Below are 12,989 nucleotides of genomic sequence, written 5' to 3'. Positions count from 1 at the left end.
GAATATAAATAGGAGGAATATAATCCTACGTGTCCAACCCTCAATCACACGCAATTACAAGTTTTATATCATACCCATATTTTGCCACCGTTGAAATTAAGTAATTTGATTGGTCCATGTAAAAATCCCAATTTAAAAAAGAAAAAAAAATAATAATTGGAGCATCATAATTATTCTCAATTATTCTCGAAGATTTGAGTTCTACTTTACTTAAATTAAGACAATAATATTTTATAAATTGACGTTTTCTATAGCTAATACGACGAGAATGAACTCAAATATGAAAAATGATAAAGACACAATTTAAACTCAACTTTAGCCCAACTTTTCTCTTAAGTTATAAAAAAAAAAAATAATAAAAAAAAATAAAAAAATCTGTCTATAGAGGAGAGAGAGAGCCTTAAGCTAGAGAGAGAAATTTGGTCTAGAAGTTGAGCCAAAGTTTGGTTTAAGTTGTAGCTGTATCAAACCTCTTCAAATATTATCCAAAATTTAGTTTAGACTATATTAAGAAATAGCCAAAGAACCACCTGTTATTACCAATCTAATCTCCTAAAAAAGAAGAATATAAGGATATTTCAGAAAGAATACTCCTAATAAACTTTCATAATCAGCACTCAACACAACTGTAAAACTAATTTCCCACCCTTTTCCAGCAAAGATTTGATCCACTTTTTCATTTTAATTCACATAATCTATAATAATTTAGAGATAAAGAGTTAGACATCAACTCCCTTCTTGTTATAAATACCCTCATTCCCTCAGCCTTCAGTTCTTCCATCCTCTCTTGGACCCATCAAATCTAATTCATCCTTCTTTCTTGAAATAAATTTTCCTCGAATTTGGTCATGTTTTCTATGGTTTTGGCGATTCACCCCTAGAGATACAATTGTGATATGAACTACACTCCTCATGTCCTTCTCTACCATTCTGTGTCAGTCCTTTTGCTATATTGGCTCTACGTGTTTTCTTGATCAACCTTCTCGGAGGCCATTGTAGAAAGTTGGGAGGAGAGTAAAAGATGCCGTTTACACGAGCAGCGAGCTCAGGGTCTGAAATCGATGCAAAGTATGCGTTGATGGAGGAGAAGAAAAGGAAGAGAATGGTGTCGAATAGAGAGTCGGCGAAGCGGTCGCGAATGAAGAAGCAGAAGATGGTGGAAGACTTGGTGAATGAAAAGGGCAGGCTGTCGAGAGAGCTTGAGAACAATAACCGACTCTGCTTGGAAAGAGAGAAAGGATGGTATGCAAAGGAGTTGGAGAACAAGGCTTTGAGAGCTGAAAAGATGAGCTTGGTTCAGCGTTTGAGGTGCTTGCACTCGATCATACAAAATCTAGGGCTTTCGACCAATGCACCGAGGACTATGCAGCCTATTGTGAATCCGATGCAGCTTGTCATTGCCTCGGCTGGAAAGTATCCACAAAATACTGCACAATCACAGGTTAATGTCACAAAACTTACAAAACTAAGCACATAAGACCACTTTTGAAGCTTGAAGAAAGCACTTTAAACCATATTTGAAGCATAATATGCTACTAGCTTATAAGCAGCATGAGCATGGATATGTCCAGTATATATTACTACTGCCTATGAGGCATACTTATTACGAGTGAGATGCATCACTGTCTTGCTAGAGGATTTGAATATCATTATAGCTTCTATTCATCTTACTCACTGCATTATAGATATAGTGATATAGTACATGCCAAATGAAACAAGAACAACAAGCTCACCAGCTCATATCATTTGAGATCTCTGAAGTTAGGGTTGATCAGGCATCCCCGCGGCTCATGTTCCAAAATTCAACCTCAAGTTCCAAAACACGTAGTAATGCTACTTCGGCTGCCGAGAGCACATCATCAGATGCCTTCTCTAAACGCCGATTAGCAATTTTCTTTAGAGAATTACAGTACTGACCGAAACCATCATTGCCCCATCTTTGGCAAGTCTCCCTCAGTTCTGTTGGGGTCTTGGAGCCATCCTCCAGGCAAAGTGCAAAGCTTGTTTGATAAACGGCTTCAATGGCCCAAAACGCCGTGATAGCCACAGTATATTCGACATCTGTGCTCATTAAACTTTCCAGAAATCTGTAAGAACATGCAAACCATGTAATGGTTCCAACTGTACCAATATAATGAATCAAGAAGCAGAATCAAAAAAATACCAAACTCCAACAGAATGGTTTTCCAAGGTCTAATAGCATCTCGTCTCTGATGACAAGAAAAACAGAAATTGATGATGTTGAACTTAGACTTAAGCAAAAGTAAATCAATCCTTTATCCAGAAACCAGTTTGTATCAGCATCTTCTAGAATCATCCCATTGGTTGTTTAAACTAGAAATGCTTAATGGCTACAAACGTCATCTAAAATAGTGATGGCATCTTTATCTAACATAATGGACCTTAACCATGAGGATCAGCTTCAGCTTTGCCTTACACAATCGGAAAGACTTGGGGCTAAGTCAACTAAGTCTATGGTTGAGGCAGGAGATGCTAAATAACATGGCACATGGGAACAACCATTGATTTCATTAATATCACAAGGAATTAAAACATATTGGAGCTTCATTTGTGATAGAATTTCAAATTAAGCAATAAAACAAAAGTGATTAATATATCATTGTTGGATCCTAACTATTTGGCTTAAACTTTTGGATTAAGCTCCTATCCAACAATTTATATCAAGGCCCATGAGACTCCTGGGTGTTTATCTCACCAATAAAATCAATGTGTAGAGGCTATTTCACCACAAAAATCATTATGCATAGTACATGAGTCATGGTAATATCGAATATATATGGATACCGGCAATAATCTTGATTTGCCTTCTGAGGGACAATGTCAGACAGTTGAACACCCCACTTGGGAGCTTCGCTCTTGAACCACGCAATCTCATCATTTAGAGAAGCCATACCGCTCAAAATGACTTCCATATCCGTAGCATCATTGCATTCCTTCCAAGCTTTAATCAATATACTTGCTACAAATGGGACAAACGCTCTAACAAATATGTAATCCTGTCCCTGCACGAAAAAATCAAAGTCAGCCTCTAGCACTAACTCATAAGTATAAGATCAAAACAAATTAATTAAACGAACAACAAAACTAAACACATTGCTATAAATCCAAACCCAATTTTAGATCAACATATATTAACGAACATATTTAGAAGATTTTCAGGATTTTACATATTGCCCCGAAACCCTTCCACCAGGTAATAAAAAAAACTATTAATAGAACATTATTGATCCGAACTTTGCCACTTTGGGATTAGCTTTTGCATAAGGCCACCCTATTTAACATATGGGTAATGCATTTGATGTGGCAGTGAAAATTGTAAGGTTTTGAGAAGCTCTGGTTTGGTTGCTTACCAAGAGCAGAGTAGTTCATTCATATTTATAACCAAAAGTGCAGAGAGTTGGGTACAAAGTGAATTACAAGAAGTTCAGAAACAAAAGGAAATACAAGAGAAAGCTTTTACACTTAAACACAAATGAAGAAAGTGAGGAGACTCCAGGTGTCGTGAGATGACATGGTTGTGGGCTGAGAGTCAGTGCAGGAAACATGGAGAGCAATTGAGCGTAAATCAAGGAATGAGAGAGTGCTGCTGTCAGCTGAAGGAGAAATCAGCTTCTGTTGTGGGCGTGAAAGGGCTGCTGAGGTTTCCGGAGTCATCGTGAATTGTGGAGGAGTTTAAGGAGTCTATTTGCTGACTATCACGGTTGATTTGTTTGCGCTCTCATATATCTTTAACAAAAATCGGCCATTGAAAAAAAAAAAAAAAAAGTTGATTTTCACTGCTACATTCTAATTGTATGACAGTCACATATATCGGTCTCTACTAAATAGCAATAGTCTTAAACATATTATGTCAAGTCTCACATGGAGAGACTCCAGTTTTTAAGGTTTACACCTGAACACAAAATAATAGAGTTATCAAATAAAAACAATGGAAGTGAGTGGTTAATATGATATTATGGGTCAAAAATTTGTCAGCTTAACAAAGGTGGTGGGTTGTGCATGACTACTCTGGCAGTGCAGCACTTCAAGATTTTTGAATTTTTAAGATATTCTACATATAGAATTTCACATAATCCACAATGATTTTGTTTAGAATATATTTATTTTAGAATTTCACATAATGAACATATTTCAAAGATATTCTACTATATAAAATTTCTCAAATTTCAATCACTATTTTTGAATTAGAAGCTTCAAATTTTGTTACATCAATATTTATTATAATATAAGATATATAATATATATTGAAATGATAAATGCTAAATAAAAGTGATAAATAATAACATGATGATCTTTCCATTTAATTTGAAAGAATGATAGGAAGTACATGGTAGAATATGTCAAGATATCTTGCTGCAATGATACTGTTAGAGCAAGAGCAAAGGTATCTTGGAAGCATGTTTGTGTTCCTTAAGAAATGAGGAGGATTTGGGCTGACGCGTGTGGAAGACTGGAATCTTGCTGCAATGATGCGGCACATTTTGAATATCTTTGCAAGGGCAGGATCTTTGTGGATAGCATGGGTGAAGAAATACTTATTGAAGGGCAAGAGTTTTTGGCAAGTTAAGATTCTGCAGGTTTGTTCATGGAGTAGGAGGAAACTCGCATCTCAAAACCCGAATGGAGTGCTTTATGATCAATATGGACATCGAGCTGTCTATGATTCAGGGAGTAAAGTGGGGAAAAACTGTCTTCTGTACTGAGAGAGAAAATGTGGTGTTGGGTGTTGGCCTCCTGCAAGATCTGAAGATTTGGTGAGAACCCGAAGTAAACTACTTGTGCGAAGCTAGGAGAAAAGGATAAACTTCTCAGGAACTGTTGGAAGAAGGGACAACACACATGCTCTGAAACTTGGGACGCTATTAGATTTAAACTCCCAAATGTTAGAGCATTAGCAGCAGACTCTCTATAGCCCATTCCCTTCCCTATGTTTAAGAAAAATCTCAAAAAAACCACAAAAAAACACCCACATCAGAAACCCTAAATATAACCAACATCAAATGGCATTTACAGTGTTTCCCAATACAAATGCCCAATGCATTATTAAATTATAAAAAAGTGATTCTCTCTCATCTTTCCTTCACATGTCCCAGCAGTTCTCTCTCCTCTGTCATTGGTTGCAATGATAAAAAGAAATAGTATTTAATTTATATAGGAAAAAATAAGGGAATCTATTGTGAAGTGTTTTTTTATAGGGAATAAAAAAATAGTTATATTCCCTAAATTGAGGGAAAATGGTTGGGAAGCTGCTGCTAGTGCTCTTATATGGTGGAAGATGATATGGTTTCCGTTGGCAGTTCCTTGGCATGCAATCATTTTATGGCTGGCTGCCAGAGATGGATTGACAACAGGTGAGAATTTAATAAAATAGGATTGTGCAGGAGATGATTTATGCCTGTTCTGCAGAGGGTGTTTAGAAGGTAGGGAGCATCTGTTTTTTTCTTGTGGATTTAGTAGGAGAGAATAGAGAGAGGTAATGAGCAGAAACATGATTCGGGGGGATCCATATATAACCTGGGAAGCAATTGGTGATTGGAGAGTTAAAGATTTGAAAGGCTGTGGTTGAAATTTAGCTTGTAAAGTATTGATTAAATAATTAAATTTATAATAAGCTTAAGCTTTTGAAATAAATATTCCATTTGTTTTGATGTAAAATTATTTCTAGAAAATATTTTTCGTATTTTTCGGTATTTGGTGTGATGAAAAATATTTTTGATTTGACCGAAAAAACTTCTATAAATTATATAAAATGGTTTCCATTTTGAAAACCGTAAACTATTTTTCAAGTTTGAGCTTCTTATAATCAAACCGACGGACCTAGCTGACACCCTACCAGTACTTCACCAGGCCACCGTCGGGACCCAGTCAGGACTACTTTGGGACTTGCTAGGACCCAACTAGGGCACTGCCGCGACTTCACCTGAATATTGTTGGGACTTCGCTAGGACCTGGTCGGACTACAACTAGGACCCCAACGGGACCTGTCGGGACCCAGTCACGACCTTATCGGAAAACACAATCGGGATTTGCGGGGACATGGTCAAGCCACAGCCAGGACCCAGTTGGGATCTCGCTAGACCTGGTTAAGACACCGCTGGGACTCAGTTGGGACTCATCGGAACTTGACCAAGCCACTGCTGAGACTTCACCGAGACCCGGTGGGGACACTGTTGGGGCCCGATCGGGACACCGCGCTGAGACCCGGTCAAGACAGCTAGCACTAAGACCCGGACGGGACTCTACAAGACCTAATCGGGCCACCGCTAGGACCCAATCAGGACTCGTCGGGACTCAGCCGAGACTTTCCCAGGGCCCGATGGGAAAACAGTTGAGATTGGTCGGGACATTTTCATAATTTAAAATTTAATATGGTTAAATAAATAAATATATTTTTCCTAGCCGCAAAACAAAATGTTTTCAAAAAAATCATTTTTGAAGAAAATATTTTTCACCAATCGAAAATATCTTTTTTATGTCGAATTCGAAGCCCTGTTAAGGTATCAAAGAAGACGGAAGTTCAAACCCGTTTTAGTTATTTACTACTCATTTCAATTAAATAAGTCCAACAAGCTGGAAGACCAGAACAAGGATAATGGCCAAAGGAAGATTTAAGTAGAAAACCGAGAATTTGGAAATTATGCAGAAGCTGGAATCTTCAGACAAGAATTCTGGGAGATGGAAAATGTAGTTGATTTGCTGTGTGAAATTGTTTTAGTTTAAGTGGTGTAAATGTTGTTTCTAATTGCTTTGCTATCTGTAATTGTTAGAATTACAACTGTTAGAATCAAATATAGAACATAATAAACAACAAAATAGCAAAACAAACAAAAACAAAAAACAAAAAAGAAGTTATTAAGAGTATCAAGTACCAGCCATCTTTTGTAGGCGGAGAGATCAACGGTCCCATCTCGAATGCTGAGGATTAAAGGGTGCCTGGTAGCTCCGGTGTAAATCAGACGGTGCTTCCTCAACCACGTGTCGATCATCCCGCTCTTCTCCACATCTTCCCTCGTCTTCCCCTCCATTCTTCTCGTACCACTTCCTCACAAACTTAACTCGCAGAGTGTGCGAGATTGATTTAATTCTGGCGGTGCCTTCATTCAGATTCAGTGTCAACGAGTTCAACAGACTTTATCCCCCTACCGTACACGTGGCAATCATGCACGCACCATAAACCCCGCGCCGCTTGTCAAATTTGGTGGCACGTGTAAGTAGCATAGGTTGCAAATAAAACATTTTTTGACTTTTAAAATAAAAAAAATAAAAAAATTGTATAATTGGACCTTCAAAATAATCTGGTCATTTTTGTAACAAAACTGTCGCCTTTTGGGAAAAAAATTGATTTTTTTTTTTAATATCTGTACTGAGAGAAATCGAATTAATAACATTCGCTCGTTTCGTAAGACGTATTCTTCAATCGATTGAACTATCATTTGAGAACAACATTAAAAAAATTTAATTGTTCGGAAGACTGTCAATTGAGTGATAATTTAATAGAGATATATAAATTTTTCTCAAATTTAAATTTATTCTCAAAATATATAAAGATATAGGTGAATAAAAGATGAGTAACCCTTGTATTGAATAATTTCATCAAACAATTGTCTTATTTATTATCATGTTTAATATCATTATCACTAATCTAAGCCAAAACACAAGTGAAATATTTAGGGGTTGTTTGGCAACAGCCTTGAACAGTGTCTGGGTCAAGGCGCTGCTTTTGGGGTAAAAATACACCCAATTTTCCCCATTTTGCCCTTCTCTCTTCCAACGTTGCAACAGGCCTTCTTTTGTGACTTTCCCACGCTGAACAACTGAAACAGGCCAGCGTCTCCCCAACACAGTCCCCCTCACACGCATCATTTCTGATTTCTCTCTCTCCCCCCCCCCCCACCCCCTGCGCTTTGTCTGAAAAATTTCTCCCCCCCCCCCCCCCCTCTCACACGCGTCTGCAGCTGGCTAAGGAAACCCAGTTCTGATTTCTTGCCCCTCTCTTCCACAGTTGAAATAGGCCTTCTTTCGTGACTTTCCCACGCTGAACAAAGGAACAGGCCAGCATCTCCCCAACACAGTGCCCCTCACACGCGTCCGAAGCTGCCTAAGGAAAGCCATTTCTGATTTCTCTCTCTCCCCCCCCCCCCCACCCCCTGCGCTTTGTCTGAAAAATTTCTCCCCCCCCCCCCCCCCTCACACTCGTCTGCAGCTGGCTAAGGAAACCCAGTTCTGATTTGTCGCCCCCCCCCCCCCCCCCAACCCCCTGCGATTTGTTAAACAGTTGAAAAATTTCTCCCCCCTACCACGCGTCCGAAGCAGGTCAGGAAAACCCAAGGATTTCTCTCGCCCCCCAACCCCACCTGCGCTTTGTTTGCAGAATTTCCCCCCTAACACGCATCCAGCCCATGCGTCTCAGCTCCCCCCACAATGCGTGGACCTGGTCAGCTGTGTTCCTCGAGTATATTAGAGGCTTTGCTCCCCAAAAATCCAGAGCACCCATTTAGAAACTCATCTGCCAGTGAAGCCAGGCGCCAGTCTCGGTGGAGAAGAGCTCTAGCCACGGCTCCACGCACACGCTCACGATCGAAGGTACTGCATGTAGCTTTTTGTTATGGTTCTGTAGAATTTTATTTTGTTAGTTTCGTTTTTGCTTATCTTGTGTAGAATTTTATTTTGGGTTTTCTTTATAAATGTTGGCAGAATCACAATAAATTGCTTGAAAAAACGGTTTATACATGCCCCATTGAGAAAGAGGAAAATTAGACACCACAACATCTCGTAACAAAATTTGGGTTCAGTTTTGCACAGCTGCTTGTAGAGAGCAGGGCAAGTTTTTCGGTGTAGGTTAGATATTGTTGCCCACATGAGATTGTGTGATATAATTGTAACAGGGTCCGAGAATCTTTTGAATTATTATTGATAATATGCTTTGTTTGGTTGTGTCTTGTGCTGGTTTCCTGTTTTCCAAGTGTAAATGCATTTTTGTTTGGTTCAATTGTCTTCTAATTCTAGAAGTGTATAAGGATACTGAGTTATATACTCATTTTGTATGGCTTTTTTTTTTTTTTTTTTTTTTTCCCCCCTTTTTAGGCATTTGACTTGAAAAATTCCAGATTTGTATTTGGATACAGAGTTATATTTGTTAAAGCAATGTCTAGGGGTATTTTTCTTTTGGTTTTTTTCAGCATTTCACTTGAAAAAGTGTTCTGACATGTTGTACATACTGTTTTTAAAATATTTTGTATTTAAATTGTTTGTTAATATTGAGAAAGCACAAAATACAATATAGCACAAAATGAACATAAAATTCTCCATAGGTAGGATCTATACAAATTCTCCATAGGTAGGATCTATACAAATTCATCTTTCGGACTCTCACTTCAAAAAAGAGATTGAAACATCTAGCAATGAAAAAGGAAATATAGAACTTGAATTTCAACCATTTATTGATGTTGGTAAGCGAATTTCAAGATTTTGGATCATCTTCTATAGGTTTCTTTAGAAGATGATCCTCATTCCCTTACCTCTGTCCTCATTTCCTTACCAACAATTTTTCTTTCCAGGTTCCAACTCTCATAGTCATTATCTATATCTGCTGCATATAGGTGATATGGAGCTTCATCAATTGTTCCCCATGTTATAGAAATCAGCTTCTTTTTCCTCTGCTCGGAGCTGTTGAACTTTATCGATCTGAATCACTTTTTTTTTTTGCTTGCTTGAGTCTCTAACTTTACTATCTCATTATAACCAGAATATCTGTTTAAAGGTTTATCTCTAGTCAAATACTTATAGTTTATAGAAATGCTAAAAGGATCCTTTATTTTTTTATTAAAGTTAAATTTTGTTCTGCCCATAGTTTCCCCATTCTCTATTAAAAGAAAATGATGTCAAAACTATTTTACATATTTTGAGCATGGACATAGAAATAAATATGACAGTAAGGGACTAGGTGTTGTTAAACCAAAGAATATAGCAACTAATTCATGGAGATATTAGCTCAAGACAGAGAGAGATAGACCTAAAACCCTGTTAATATTATGAGTGTTGTCTAGTAGATATAGAGTCTGATACATCCTTGTAGTTCAGAAATCAATATCTTAACCCCTGGCCCCCCAAAAAAGAAGAAGATATTCCAAGAGATATAAATAGAAGCAAAAGTGACCCTTGGAGAAAGATACTACTGTACTACATAACTGAAACTAGAACTAGTACAATAAGCGGCTGAGAAAGGGAGAGCTGAAACAAATTACTGCTAACCATGGTTTTACAAAAAAAAAAAAAAAAAAAAAAAAAAAAAAAGTGGCGCTTTCTTCCTTAGCCTCTCATTCTCTTTCATTATGTAACAGTTCTGCAAGTACAACTTTGAGTTCAGCCTATCCATTTCTTGCCAAAAATACCAAACCTTTCAAACTGCCTGTAATGCCCATTAAACAAAAACAACAGAACCAGCATCAGAACATAACAGAACAGAGCACAACAACATCTCTAGATAATATTCTTTATTGCCCCAAAAAATTTCATACAACCCATTAGACAATAGCATTATACTATATTTTATTGTAACAAAAGATCCCAAATGTTAAGTCTAATATGTATGAAGAGAAGTAACCAATATTTATAGTATAATGGCAGACCAATTACTGATTATAGGTCCAAATACAAGTTACAATCGGTAGGGATTACTCTCCCTTGGGCATTTCTTGCTTTATCCTATGGTTTTGCTAGTTCAAATTACAGAAATGAAAACAAGAATGCCAACAACATCCTAGCTAGGAAAACAGAACATGTGAAAGTCAACAGGAGCTTGTTTTTATAAAGTTGTGGACAAACAGTTGTTTGAATCTGCACTCATAAGAATCAAATCCCCTACTATATGTTGGGAATGTGTGCCTTGAACCTAGGGGTGGGACCCAACCGGTTTTGTTGTGTTATACAAGGATTGGAATTTCCTTTCATGGTTGGAGTTGGAGTTTTTGTCCTACACGAAAGTGGGTTTCCTTGTTAGACTTTTAGTAGGAAAAAAGCACCGAAGAGAGAAAAAAACAAAGTAATATTTGCTTTGTGTTTTGGTGAGCCAACAATAGAGAGAAAAAGTGAGAGCAAGAAAGAGAGTGTTTTCTTTTCCCCTTTTTGTTATTATTCTCCTTTGGGCAAAGTGAGAATTGGGTGTATTTGGGGCTTTGGGTTTGAGTGGTTTTCTCACCCTGTTACTCTCTTGTACTCATCTTTTGATAGTGAATTTTCTCTGGGTCGTCTCCGCCAATGGATGTAGGCTTGTTAAGCCGAACCACTTAAATCTTTGTGTCGTGTGTGATTGCTTATCTTTATTATTCCGCATTCTTTTTATTTTTCGCATCTCACGGGTCTTGGGAAATAGGATTAATTTCCTAACAACTAGTATCAAAGCTGTTGGTTCGAGTGGGAGCGATGGCAGGTGAAGAAGGAAAGATGGGAATCGAGAAATTCGACGGCAAAGATTTTGGGTATTGGAAGGTACAGATTGAAGATATTCTTAATGGGAAGGATCTTCATCAACCTCTTTTGGAAGAACAACCCGACGACATGTATGATAGCGAGTGGGTTCTGCTTGATCGTAAAGCCCTAGCAGTTATCAGGTTATCTCTGTCAAAATCAGTTGCACACAACTTTGTAAAGGAGAAGACCACAACAGGTCTAATGAAGGCTTTGTCAAGCATGTATGAGAAGCCTTTGGCTAACAATAAGGTGCATCTGATGAAGAAATTGTTCAACTTAAAGATGGCGGAAGGAGCTTCGGTGGCACATCATCTCAATGAGTTCAACACCATCACAAATCAATTGTCCTCGGTGGAAATTAATTTTGATGATGAGGTTCGCGTGTTGATCGTCTTGGCATCTTTACCAAATAACTGGGAAGCAGTGAGGATGGCTGTGAATAACTCTGTAGAAAAGAGTAAACTGAGCTATGAAGACGTCAGGGATTTGATTCTCAGTGAAGAGGTTCGTAGAAGAGATGCGGGTGAAGCCTCTTGTTCTGGTGCTGCTTTAAACCTCGAGACTCGGGGCAGAAGACAAGACAGAAACTCTATTAGGGGCAGACCTAAGTCCAGGAAGGGTAGGAGCAAATCCAGGTTTGGACGACAACCTGAGTGTTGGAACTGTGGCAAGACAGGCCACTTCAAGAAGAACTGCAGAGAGCTGAAGAAGAAGACCGAAAATGACGCCGCAAATGTCGTGGCAACAGAAGAAGTGCACGATGCCCTACTTCTATCTGTTGATAGTTCTCTTGATTCTTGGGTCTTGGACTCAGGAGCTTCTTTTCACACTACACCGATCCGTGAAGTTCTCAAAAATTATGTGGTAGGAGATTTCGGGAAGGTGTACTTGGCTGGTGGAACGGCGCTGGATGTTGTGGGTATAGGCAATGTTTGCATTAGAGTCCACAGTGACTCGGTATGGAAGCTGTAAAATGTCAGGCATATCCCAGAGCTAAAAAAGAACCTGATTTCAGTAGGACAGCTTGATGACGAAGGGCATTCAATTCATTTCCACGGTGGAAAGTGGAAGGTCAACAAAGGAGTCAGGATTTTGGCTCGTGGTCATAAGACGGGTACTCTCTATATGACGACGAATAGCAGGGATACAATTGCTGTTACAAATACGGGTGCTGACTCAAAATTATGGCATTTAAGGCTTGGGCACATGAGCGAGAAAGGGATGAAGGTACTTCTGTCAAAGGAGAAACTACCAGAGCTGAAGTCAGTTAAGTCTGATTTGTGTGAAGGCTGCATCCTAGGAAAGCAAAAGAAGGTGAGTTTCGCGAAGGTTGGCAGAACACCAAAGCCAGGAAAGCTGGAGTTGGTACACACGGATTTGTGGGGTCCCGCACCAGTGGCATCTCTTGGAGGCTCGCAGTATTACATCACATTTATTGATGACTCAAGCAGGAAGGTATGGGTTTACTTCTTAAAACTTAAATCTGATGTATTTGAAGT

The 12,989-nt window shown here is 38.6% G+C and overlaps 2 protein-coding genes across 2 annotated transcripts; one reads left to right on the top strand and one right to left on the bottom strand.

The window, feature by feature from the left end:
* Positions 1-408: 408 nt before the first annotated feature.
* LOC132189354 (bZIP transcription factor 53) lies at positions 409-1,469 on the top strand. The gene is given in 2 exon segments (XM_059604105.2): positions 409-1,435; positions 1,437-1,469. Coding segments are annotated over 2 exon segments (447 nt in total). The 5' UTR covers positions 409-1,021.
* Positions 1,470-1,523: 54 nt separating this feature from the next.
* On the bottom strand, positions 1,524-7,137 carry LOC132175725 (heme oxygenase-like, multi-helical). The gene is made up of 3 exons (XM_059587755.2): positions 6,891-7,137; positions 2,806-3,023; positions 1,524-2,087 (listed from the first exon to the last, which is right to left on the bottom strand). Exons 1-3 carry the CDS (start codon positions 7,044-7,046, stop codon positions 1,772-1,774), a joined length of 690 nt encoding a protein of 229 aa, XP_059443738.2. The 5' UTR covers positions 7,047-7,137; the 3' UTR covers positions 1,524-1,771.
* Between the last annotated feature and the right edge of the window lie 5,852 nt (positions 7,138-12,989).

The sequence above is a fragment of the Corylus avellana genome, chromosome 2 (genome assembly GCF_965113065.1).
Source record: "Corylus avellana chromosome 2, dhCorAvel1.hap1.2, whole genome shotgun sequence".
Taxonomy (NCBI): Eukaryota; Viridiplantae; Streptophyta; class Magnoliopsida; order Fagales; family Betulaceae; genus Corylus; species Corylus avellana.
This window is presented reverse-complemented; position numbering and strand designations above follow the sequence as displayed.